Consider the following 13,223-nt stretch of genomic DNA (forward strand, 5'->3'; position numbering starts at 1 on the left):
TTCACTTCGACATTCTTCGCCGATGTTGCATCTTTCGCAGGTGTTATAAAGCACCATCATTAGCCTCTAACGTCATTGCCGCAGAGTTTTTGTTTTGGAAGCTATTTTTGTTGTACGTGGTGTGAATATAGGAAAGTGAGATTTTTTTTTGGCTGAGAATTTAGGAATAGTGAGAATATACCTGCATTTTTATAAAATTCTGTTTTTATTGTGAAATTCGTCTTTTGTTATATAACAGTAGCAGAAACCATATAAACTGCATCCAGGATATCTTAAAATAAAAATGATCGACTGCATTGACGTGCATAAAGGACATATGAAAAACTTACACTTAATTTAGTTGGAATTCTTTTGGGTGCATGGGTTAAGGTTAACTCTTTACCTTCACCTTCACCCACCTGATGATGCTATGGTGATAGCGAAACACGTGTCGTGGTTCAAAAATTCATATTTGTGAAATTCACATCACATCACATAATCCGTTTTTTGTTTCTATTTGATAAAGTTGGAGTATTTCCTAAATGAACGTCAACCAGAAACTCTCAGGTGAAATCTAACAAATGAAGAGAAGATGCTATTTTCACTAAAGACCAATTCGAACGCCTCTGAATGGAACTCATATAGAACTTATTATATTTATAGATTCTTTCGAAGTGTAATGCTTAACCAAATTGAAGAAATTTAAAAAAAATAAAGTTTTTCACATGACATACCACATATGCTTTTGATCATTTTCATCACAGAGTGTTCTTTAATGCAGTTTACACCCGTAATCCCTACTATTGTTTTTCGAAAAAAGGCTAGTTTCACGAGAAAATGACGAAAACATTTTGGGGTAATGACTTAATAATCCAACCAACATGAAGAATAAGTAAAAATACTTATGTATATACTTAGAGTGAAATCTTACAAAAGTAGGATTTATAATTTGTAATTACCTAATCTAATTTCGGTCGTGATTCATTCGGGCGGAAAATGTGAATAGATTCTTGAATTCGAATTAATGCATTCGCATCAAATATGAGATGCGATTGTGCATTGAGTAATTTAAAAGATTAAAGAAAAAGTTGTATTATTCAATGTCACCTTGCAACAAGATTATGTTAAGAAGTGAAAGGATGTTTAATGTGTTGAAATAACGAGTAAGGGAACAAAGAAAGAGCCGAGACAACACTATCAACAAAGTACTGTTTGAACAAAGTTTTTATCTAGCCTAAAATCCAAACATTGAACATCATACTTTTCACATTCCCTTCCAATGGGGATGGCATACGATAAAATGGTTTTAAAAGGAAGCCATCTTGGCTTGTTATTCCATATTCACTTTGTGGCTCTTTGTTCTCAGTGGAAAGACTCCAAATCCGACGAGAAATATCACCCTTATCGCTACCACAAAATTATTATGCTTCGTGAATTCTATCAAGAGCTGACAACGTAGCACGTATATTGTGAAAATCGGGTTGCGTAGTAACCGTAGAGAACAAAGGGGATTCCACGCGCCTGCGTGTTCTCATAGAAACAGCTGGTCCTTCGAATCGGATCAGAACTGAAACAGCTGACTGACTTTCCGCTACAGGCTAGGACGGTGAATTTGAATCAATCGCTATACGGGTTTGAAAGGGAAGTGAAAACAATCAGCTGGTAGAGCTGGTGCGTACTGCGTGCGGGTGTGCCGCTATTATCCAACCGATTATCGTATACATTTCTGTGATTTTTCTACAATAAAATAAGTTAACTGTAAGTAAAATTCGATTATTTTAATTATTTCTTTTTCAATTTGAGAATTGATTAGATGTGTACTTCGATGAAAGAATTATACAGCTGTAGATTAGAATTTTTTTATGCATGAAATATTTATTTACTATCATTTAATGAATAGGAACCCAAAAGCTATGGAAATTTCAAATTTTTATGACGTTTTGTTAGGTTCAAAAAGCTTTTGTCTGTTGGATGCAGAACAAAGGTTTCTTTCGTGTTCACACAGGTAGAATCTTGTATTATGAAGTTTACCCTTGTTCGGATTGAGAATTTCTACCTGAACCACAACAAGAAACTCCCACGTATTTTTCTCATATATGATTGAATGATGATATAGGTATTCGTTGAATCTTCTCCGCGAAACGAAGCTGATGCAATTTCTATATTTCTATCGCGAATTGACAGTAGGTTGTCTACTCACAAACAAGTGTACGTTATTTATTTTGGTAAATCGCCGTGACCTTCATTCTTTTGACGCAAGTGGGTCGAAAATTGACAATGTAGAACTTGTACTGACTTGTCCATATACATTTTTTGTATGTTTGTTCGGCTAATGAATTTTTATGATAATTGAACATTGTGTCGAGTTTTTTTTTTCATTATTTTCGATAATGAGGAACTTTTATTGGAATAATACGAAATTGACTAAGTTTGATATCTTCCAAATACCCAAATATTTTGACACAAAAAACTTTGATTATAGGTACAACATTGAAATTCGTAAGATTCTTCCAAAAATTCTTTAATATATGTGTGATGTAGAGACGAGTGTAGAGACCTCAATGAACATTTACTTTCTGGTAGGCAGTGGAGGTTGATATAAAAAATGGAAAGATGTAGTGTAACAGTTAGGAACGATTTCAATTTTTTTACTTTCGTTTCAGTTGCTTTTCGCAAACTTAAGTTTGTAAATGAATTTATTTCGTCAATAAACCAATATTTCATTTAGTCTCGCATTCAGTAGTCCACAAATCAAATGTCAGACCCGTCAGTTATTTTTGTTTAGAGTGAATGTCGGTAAAATGTGTTGAAGGAATATCAAATCCACAAATTTTCGAAACAACGTTTCCAAAGTTTTAAATGAAGGATACAGTACTGCAACACATAAAAATTTGAATATGGAAATACTCGGTTCAAAAGACGCCTTTGAACATTTTTACTTATGATTGCCTTATTAATGGATCATATATTATTCAATTGGAAATTTCCGCGACTTTATAAAAAACTCGATAATGTATTTGAATAGGATCTTGATCTCTGAGGACACTGATATTGTCATTTGTCTGTGTGAATCTAAAAAAAATCGTAGATTGTTCCATCCAGATAATAATGCAATACAATGACCGGATAAAGTTCATAGGTATCAATTTGAAAACTTATCTGGTTGCGGTTGGATTTGATATAATTTGCGCTACTAATTACTATTCCTTGAAAGTTTTTCATTTTTAACCCATATTTTAAACACCAAATACATCGGATAATTTATGGATGTGGTTATAGAGTGCAACAGGGAGTTGGATTTTCCTCCATGTGGTGATACCATTGAAAATTCTGATAATTTTCATCCTACCCTATCCTTTAAAACATAACAACTACGAGTAATACAGGAATACAGTTTAGACCGACCGATCAAATGAAATTTCTGCAAAATTAAGTAGATTATAGAAATTTCCTTTAATCTGACAATGGTGTAACCGTATGCAATTATGCTATCAGAGACAGTCTGTCTCCGATGTGAATGGGTGACCTACTGTTTTATGATTGAAGTCAACAATTATATAGTATAGAGCGTCCCAAGAAAAACATGTCAGCAGTATGTTGTAAACCGTTGTAAACAATTTAAAAAAATTAATTGAATTTAGGTAGGTAAAGGTCGTTTATAGGCGAGTTTATAGGTCTTTTCCACATATTTATGGATGTGCATTTGGTTTTACTCTACAATTATTTTTGTCGAAACTCTGGGGTTCCCGAGGGGGTTCCTGTGTCAATTTCTGGAGTACAAGGAATACAAATAAAAAAGGTTTTTATAATTATATATCTACTTATTATTTGTCAGAAGCACTTTTGTCGAAAATGTTACCTTACAAATAATATTAGAATATGAATGATTAAATATTTCAATGTAATGTTTTTGAGCCTATATTTCCTTCATCGTGCAATAAAATTTTCGGCAATATTCTCTGGATTATGATATTATATTTTTTTTAATAATTGAAGATCACAAAATCCCCGATTCTCATAAAATTCTTGCATAAGATTAGGTTGATGTTTCAATGAAGAAAATGGGAATTCGAAATTTCGCTAACCAAATATTTTATTTGAAAATTTGGTTTTTTCTCATTTGTGACTCGTCGTAAATACTACAAAAATGTATATTAAACTGAAAAAATTACTGCTCTTTTAACACAAGGCATTATATATTTTTAGTGATTTTCATCAACTTAAAAGCGAAGAATCGAATATTTTGCGTGTTTCTCCATGATTTTGAATTACGGTGAATATTGGCGAATGAAATAGTTGTAGATATTGCAATTACAACTCTCGCCTACGAAATTTTCTGATACGAAGTAAAATGTAGCCGGAAATCTTTAAAATCTTTTTCCACCCCTAAAAACAACCACCTACCCCGGAACTTTCACCGAGTTCTCGTGAATTATATTGATTCACTTATAATTTATACCAAATTCTCCGACCAACCATATGAGTAATACTAAGATTTTTTTTCTCTATTATGTTTGGCCTTGGATTATTGTTGGTCTAGAATTGATATTAGTAACTTTTTAGTTAGTCAATACTACTAATACTCTTACTAATTGTGTAAGAGTATCGGTTGGTTTTAATTTTAGTATGAAATATTTCTACTCTATGGTGTTACGATTCAGTTTTTTCAATAATATTTTTGTTTTTAGCATTCATAATTTTTTATGATTTCTACTTTTTAAATTTTATAATTTATTAATTTTGATAATATAGTTGATTGTATTGTTTTGTGTTATTTTTTATGGAAAACTTACCTTGTTTTGTTCGACTTGTTTCGAAAAGAATTACCGTATTATATCATGTTTGTGACATTTCGAAAGTGGATGTTGGAATGGAAAATCATTCAGACTGAAATATAATCTCATTGAACTTCCGCCTCAAACATAAAAAATAATACTCAATATATTGGTTCATTGTTCTTGATGGTTTCTTCTTGCTTGATGATCTGTTTTTCAGTTCAAATTTATTACCGTTCTGTCTGTCAATTGTCTGGGATATCCATTTACATCACTAGATGGTATGAGATTAGCTCTATAAAAGAGCGTATTGCTAAAACTTTTTTTACACTTGATGATTTGATAAGAAATTGAGATATCTAGGTGTACCTATGTGTCTGATTGAAAAAAACAGAGATTTAAAAACTGTAGTTATATCTCTGTTGTGGAAAAACTTGCAAATTGTTGAATTATGTTTTTTTCGAATTTATTTCAAAAAGAGTTCATTCAAATTTCAAAAAGTATTTCTTCGTGGCATCTGACAGTTATTTCTATTTCATGTGAAATATCCAGTTTTTTCGAGGATCAAGGATAATTAGGTACAGTCATTAAGATTTTTGCGAAAAACATCCTTATAGAAAGTGCAGAAAATGCAATTCAATGAGATTATCACTTTGCGAATTTCATGGCCTTCATTCATCCAAATAAAACGTACTCGAGACATAAACTGAATAATAAGTAGTGGTAGCATATTAATTGAAGTTTTAATTTTTTCTAATATCAATTCTACCATATTAACATTGTTTTTTTTTTTCAGATATATAAAAGGAGGTACTTCAAAGGTGAGCCAACGTTAAGTTATAATTATTACGATAAACCGAGGACATTTTTTTAACACATTCATGATAAAATGAGATTTCAGTAAAATAGGAACGAAAGAGTGAATACGTCTAATTTTACGTAAAAAACCTCTAGGAATTGTGCATGAATAGAGGCATGTCCTTAAATGTCGTTTGTTATGGGAATCTCATTCCAACAGAGTTGAGTTGAATATAATAATAATAATATGTAATATTGAAATAATTTTAATAATGGAAACCCTTTTTCAAATGTTTGCAAATACGGAAAACGGAGCTTAAAATGTTATTCCAGGTGTGTTATCATTTGCCCAAATTGATCTTGTGAAAATCACATTATAAAAAACAGGAATTCTTTATCCAAATGAACTGAGTTTATGAAAAACTTGCCCTTTCATGAATGTGTTTTTCTTCAATTTCAAGAAAAAATTGTCCTATTTTCTGCATCTTCATAGGAATGTAATTCGAAAAATATGAAAAACATCTATTATTTTTTTGCTGGAAATTCACTTTACAAATGATTTCGCATCGGGTAAGAAACGTCATTATGGAAATTAAAATTCGCTTGCTAATTCGAAGTTCGAACGCCTTCATATAGATATGTATGACTCACTCAGAGGATATCAGATTATCAGGGGAAATTATGTAATTCATGTATAGCTCTGTTGCCTCTCTTTACACGGATTTCAGTTATCATTGCCCTTTGGCATCGACCTAAGAATAAATCAACATTCACCGCAATTTTCATGTAGTGCGTCCTATGGTTTCATTTGTTAACTATACGGTGTTTTAAGTACAAATTCCATTATTTAATGATATAGATATAGCCAATTAAAATAGTTTGCAATGATGTGTAATCTTCTGTTTTTATATTTCAAATTTTTTTTTGCTAATATCCTAGGAACAGTTTGAACTATATGACTCAGCTTTTATAATACACATATTTCCACTGTTATTAGCTACTTTTTTGTTGCCTAGTGGTGGAGATTCCAAGGCATCGTACGAGGTATCGTATGGGATTTTCTCAAGTACATTGACGCCACTGGAATAATTGAACATGTTGACAGAAATTCTAGAGAGCTAATTAATTCCACCCAAAACCATACCTTTGGTTTATTGCTCCAATTTCAACCAATTTCGAGAGAATGATGTTTATATGAACAAGAAAAAATATTTTGTTAAATCTTTTGAAGATATATTTCGTAATAAAAAAATAGTTAGTAGTAATTAACATGTGGAATCAACATATCGGGACAACTTTAGATTTTGCAATACAAATGATTTTCAAAACATTAGGAAAATGTTTGTTTTTGTTCATAAAAGGCTATTTTCCATGAAAGTGGTTGTCTATAGAGCAATGAACCCATAGAACTGTTTTTATGTAAAATCCATCAGCGCTTCAAAATCCACTGATATAATGTCAATTTTTCCAGTGGCGTGAAAATTTGTGGAGAAAAACCTTTAGGATACCTTCAAGTCCCCACCACTGACCCGTCCGATGAATTCGAATTGGAAATCTGTGTACAAATGCTCTCAACGGTTGCTAGGATATTAGTGAAAACTAATTCTGTTGCAACACTTGTTGTGGAACACGCCGTATAAACGTTTAAATCTCATTTGAATAGGTGATTCAGTCCAAGTTGCTTTCCCAAAACTTTTGAGAATTTTCTATCACCAGGGAACAGAAATTTCATGACTAATTTAAGTAATTTATCATATCACGACGTCACGCCCGAGATTACGTCAATAATGACTTCTGTCATTGGTCAAATTTTAGATCATTTTCATTGGTCAACTAAGATTTCTAGTTTTATCTATAATACATGTTTATGTTATCTAACTTCTGTCCATAGATTTCATAAAATTAGGAAAATCTCAAGACATTTTTGGCGTGAAATTACCTGAGTATGATAAATTTCCAAAATTTCTGGATTGGCAAATCTAATTTTGAACCCTATTTTTAAATCACAGCTCTCGGTTTCTGTGTATCAAAAAGCAAATTAATTTTCTTTTTTTCTTTTATTGATAATAATCTATTATCCACCAACGTGTTATGATAGGTAAAATTATCTAATTATTGTATGGTGCTGGGAAAATTAATTGGAAAGTTACCGATATATTTCACTAAAAGTGCCATTTTCATTGTGGTATTGAACGTCGCATTCGAAGCCTACTTATTCATATTTCATTTCCATTGTGACTCATTGCGTACAGTTCGAAGTAAATATTCATCGAGGAAATGAGAAATCAATTTCTGCTATTTTCTGGTCCGCAATTGATGGTAAAGTTCACACTGAGTTCAAAAAATTCTGAGGGACATCCATATTCAATTTGACAAATTGTTTAAGGATATCTAAAAAAAGTATTTCTGTTATACAATACACAGTTTGAATTTCATTAAATGGGAAATGCAGATAAATTTGGGTCCAGTGAACTTTAATGTTGCGATACTGGTTAAAATAAAACCCTTCCAGTGCTGGCTGATATTTGATTTATTATTCGTCTGGCATTTATCCCTGTGGAACGTAAACATTAATCGTTCTTAAGGAGAAAAATCACATGCGTGAAATGGACAGGTAGAGCCGATGGTACTTTCCGCAGAACATCCGGTATGTACTGGGTTTTTCAAGACGTTTTTACCGTGCAACATCAGAATTTCAAACACATTCTTCTGTTTCATCTGCTAAATGTCGGTGTTTAAGAGAACAATAGAAGCGTTATTCGCATTTCTAGTGTAGTTAAAGTAATATTTATAAGGAAGTGCATACGGTAACTGTAAAATTGCCGTTTTCATCGTTTGGCAAAAAACTCTGGACCATAGACTAGTATACGGTCATCGATAATCACATGCCTATAGCCTATCAATTACACATCGGATTACTAAACGACAGGAGCTATTAAGGTCAGCAATAACGCGGTGACTTATTTAAATATATCTCACCATGACCGATACAGTGAGTATAATGCATAACTAGTGTTTATATAAAAGGTGGAAAGCTTCACATAAACGATCGAGTTCGTTTTCGTGTTTGCTGTTTGCTCTAATTGAGTATTGAAACTAACAGAGTAATGTCTAAACAAATTGCAGTTAAATTGCAAAACATACATATATGTTTTTCTGAAAATATTGGGAAAATAAATGTTTCCTTTGGGATCAGAACATCCATGACCACTCTGGTAACTGTGATTACACATTCAGTTCATATTGATTATTGCAAATAAATCCTTTATAACGAAAACTGCCTAATTAAACTCGTTGTATTCAAAATAAAAATTGAAAATATAAGAGAACAAAATTAATAACAACACCTGGAATATGATCATTTGAAGAAAAAAATAATTTTACCATTACATTTTGGAGCTTTTTCATTCTAATTACCGAATCAAAAATATATTAAAAATCTGTAATAACTTATATATGGATAGCTCTCGAGCCTGTGCAAATATACATAACGATATAAACACCATTTTTAGCAATTAACGTTATCTAATCATTTGTTTCATATCTCATGGGTAAAATGTATTATTATTATACAGGGCGAGTCTTGTATATAATAGTACTTGTATATAATAGTACCAATATAATAGTTTTTCATCAGCTGTTGAAATCTGAATAAAGAGCTACTTTCACGTGGAAATGAATATGAAAACTTAGGATTGTCGAACTTTTCTAAGTTTTCAGTAATTTGAACGATTTTATAAAATAACTCATTTCCGCACCAACTGATAGAAACAGACTTATGACTCCATGATAAAAAAATAGAATATTAGTTCAAAATCTCATCAATAAAATTCGTCTAAATATGTATTGCTAACGAAATTGCGGTAACTCGCTCATTGCATTAAAAATACTACTTCGTTCAGTGAGCTTATGTTTGTTTTTCTACAATAGCACCTAGCTTATTTATAAGGTTAAAATATTATTTTTAAAGCTCATCAGGAAAACATGAAATTGCTACATCTCTTCATCAAGGCCGAATCGAAAAAAATTGTGAAGAAAAAAGTATTTCTTTAAACCTCGAAAATCTACTGTTAAAGTAGCCAAAGTCAAAAACTCGGGCTGCATAATAAATTCATATTTCTGAAAGTATCAATGCTGTACTCCTGAAACTAGAGATGTATATCGATATTGATAATACTCAATATAAAAAGCTAAAGTTAACCTCAACTCATAATTATTAATGAATCTGTAAAATCTATGAGCCTAGTCCCATGACTTGAATTATTGAAAATGATTATGAAAAAAATCCATAGAAAAATAACATGACAATATCCATGAAAACTAAATAAAAACTACATAGCCCTTCGAAAGTGAAATTTTGCTCCCCTTCAACAGAGTCCAAATCACACTCTTGCTAGACTCGAAAAGTATTAGACCCGTTATTCAACGGAAGATTTGCCAGGAATAAATTATTGCACATACCTGTGACATTCACGACTTCTGTTGCATAATGTTCGAATTTGAATAGTTCTTGTCCCGCATCATAATGTGCAGTAAGTATGTACGTAGGTACTTAGGAAGGTTGCCTCCAGACGAGGTTTATTGTTGCATTGAAAGATATTCCAAGGAGTTTTTTTTAAGATTTAAATCTCGTTTACATCTCAACCGTGACATAGCTCCTTTGAAAGTTGTTTCCATAATAATTATTCGTGTTGAGAAAAATTAATAGTTGAAATTTAGGACAACGGTTGTTTATCCATGATGTAATAGATGTAACTAACGAGACCTTTCATCGTTCTCTTTTAGATACACTTTGCATAGAAAACTCCTGAAAATATTGGAGATTAAAATTCTTTCCATTCCAAAACGAGAACTCATGAATGTGCATTGTGCCAATATTACTATTTGATTACATTTGATAACAAGTATTTATTGAATATATACGAATGTGATGCTCATAATTTTTGAATGCTCAATCAATTACTTTTATGTTTATTTCGTGCGAATTAATTGCAAATGACCCTGAGGAATTTTAAAATCGAAGTTTGGAAAATATATCGATGTTGTCCATGATTCAATAAATACTTGATGCAAAAGTGACAATAATAAACAATATAAACATACATAGAAAATAGATAAATCTTCAATATTTTACATCAAGTATTCATTGAACCACACAAAGCTTGGATATATTTTAAAAATTTTGAATTCAATTTTTCTCAGGGTAATTATTTTGGTATTACTTGAAATAAATAATATGAAAGCAGCATTATATTAATGTATTTTAATTAACAATCAATTGGGCATCCAGAAATACTATACAAATTTTTCAAAATATACATACAGGGTGTTTCCTAATTGAATGTCAATATTTATGGGCGTGATTTTTGGAACCATTTCAAGAAAAAAACTTCATATAAACATATGTTCTAAACGTCTTACTTTTTGAGATACAGGGAAGTAAAGTTTTCAAAAATAAATCATTTATTATCAATATCTACAATACCACTTCCAATATTTTAATGAAATTTGTCATACATGTATACTATGAATCAAGAGGCATTTTTCAATGTATCACTTTTTTCTTAATTTCCACCAGTGGCGTTCGTACGTGGTACCTATTTTGGCAGACATTGATGGTATGCCACAGATTTTTCCTGAAATAAAAGTTATTTTTGAAATTCCCAATCATTTCTCACTAAAGTTGATCACTTGACTTTTTTCAATCCGATTCACGGTTTCCGCTTTAAGAAATAGAAACCATTTCTCTGCATGATCATAACAATATCCTTAACACATACATATGACAATATCACCATGCAGAGGCATACGTAGATTTAATTTTTTTAGATGAAATCCGTGCGTCGGACTTAAGAAATTCAAGAGATCAAATTTGATCATAGTCAGTGGCGTGCCACTAACCCTATATCTCAAAAGGTAAGTCGTTTAGGACATATGTTCATATGAAGTTTTTTTCTTAAAATGGGCCCAAAAATCACCCCCATAAATAAATAAATTGACCTTGTATTAGACCCTGTATATTGGAATATTGAATTGATATGGCCGATACTTGATGATGATAGTCTATCTTCACCGACCTGAAGATGCTAGTGTGATATCGAAACACGTGTCGTGGTTGAACAACTCTTGAAAATCAAATTGTTCTCGGGGTTAATCAAATTGCCTTCTTTCCCAACGTCTAATTCATTTATACAACTACTACTTCACTTTAACTACTTTGTGACTCTTCGGGAATTCACTCTTCACTCACACTTTTCAGAACACTAACTGCCCCTCGAGCCCACCGCGCGTCTTTTTTATCGGTATGTTCCTGTTCTAGAATATGCTCTCATCACCGAGGGCGATATACGCTGTTCGAGCGGAGGCAAGGGGGTATTCAGGGGATTCAGACGTAACAATTCTGTTTCTAGTTAGAAATATGCAAATAAAAATTTGTTGTTTTCGAGAACGGAAGTTGAAATGAAGAAATAAATATTCAGACATTATCTCACCATTAAATTTTGAAGAACATTAAAAATCTGCAAGTATTCTTTTTTTTTGAGAAACAGTTTACGCGTTATAACCATGCCTCTATGTTCGATAGCTTTTCCGCTAGCTTGAAAAATATCAAGAAACTGATGATTTTCATTTAATCAAGAAATATCCCCAGTTTTATAATCAATTAATTTAGGAACTGTAAGTATTTGAGGGGACTTCATACATTTAGAGCAAAGAGCAAGAAGTGAGACCTCGTGCCTCATATTGGACTGCCGTGGTATGACGGTATGAGCGATACAGGAATATAGGATAATTGGCAGAAAGAGTGGTTACAATTTTATTATTTTCGATTTATTTTCTTGAAACTATCATCAAATATTCAGATGATATAAAAATCACATCTTTTAGAGTTTAGAAACACCGAACAATTGAGATTGAAATTTTCATTACTAAAGATTTAGGTTATTACCAATATTTCCAAGTTTTAAGCTCTAATAGTGTCGGTAGTTTATTTTTTTTTAATTCTCCACTAACAAATGTCGCTTTAGTTTTGTAGTCAGTCACCCCATTTTGAATTCGATCGGCCTATATCTTGTATCTAGCGCTTTCGTAGAAAAGCATGAAAGGGTTTGTTTTTCGAAATCTGCATATTTCAAACACGAAGTACAGGTATTTTCTTTCCTATGTATTGTGAGTGCCAACTAGGCACGACGGATCTATAGAACTGGAAACAAAAGTTCAGAAACATGAATTGAGAGTCATGAATTGGTGTAGAAGTCTGGAGGGAAAAAGAGATTTAGGTTCAGTCTTTGCGGGATAGGTGGCGCATCGTGATGAGAATTCTCAAAAAGTTGCCCAGATTTAGTCCGAGACTCCATCCTCCGTTCGGAATATTCAGCGGTACACTATATTGACGAGGGACAATAATCCCGAAACCGGAATACAGTTGAGTTTAGATGTTTCGACTTCCCTGGGATTTCCTACGCCCGTTCATGACTAGCTTATGTATTGGAACGCAATAACAGTTTCTTATGTGTTGGTGAATTTCAGAAAATGGTACTGATTTGTTGCTCTTATCTTAATATTTTTTCGACAAATTTCAACAAAGTTTTGACTATATCCAAAAAATGGCGTTATCTTTTCAGGAACAGCTCTTTTTTCAATTCATAATAAAAAGACTTTGCACTATGATTA

The 13,223-nt window shown here is 32.1% G+C and overlaps 1 protein-coding gene across 5 annotated transcripts in view; it reads left to right on the forward strand.

Annotated features, from left to right (window-relative positions):
• The window catches only part of LOC123316308 (tumor protein p53-inducible nuclear protein 1), a 64,668-nt gene that overhangs the window by 34,490 nt on the left and 16,955 nt on the right, over positions 1-13,223 (forward strand). Inside the window, exons 1-2 of one of the 5 annotated variants that reach the window (XM_044902342.1) lie at positions 1,541-1,737; positions 5,551-5,575. Coding sequence is in view for 2 of the 5 variants with exons in the window: in XM_044902319.1 (XP_044758254.1) it covers positions 8,176-8,199 (24 nt within the window). In the remaining 3 variants the exon portion in view is untranslated. Of the gene's footprint in view, positions 1-1,540; positions 1,738-5,550; positions 5,576-8,087; positions 8,200-8,224; positions 8,545-13,223 lie in introns of those variants that run through there. The other 4 variants (XM_044902334.1, XM_044902319.1, XM_044902327.1 and 1 more) reach the window with 4 other exon arrangements.

This window comes from Coccinella septempunctata, chromosome 1 (genome assembly GCF_907165205.1).
Source record: "Coccinella septempunctata chromosome 1, icCocSept1.1, whole genome shotgun sequence".
NCBI classification, from domain to species: Eukaryota; Metazoa; Arthropoda; class Insecta; order Coleoptera; family Coccinellidae; genus Coccinella; species Coccinella septempunctata.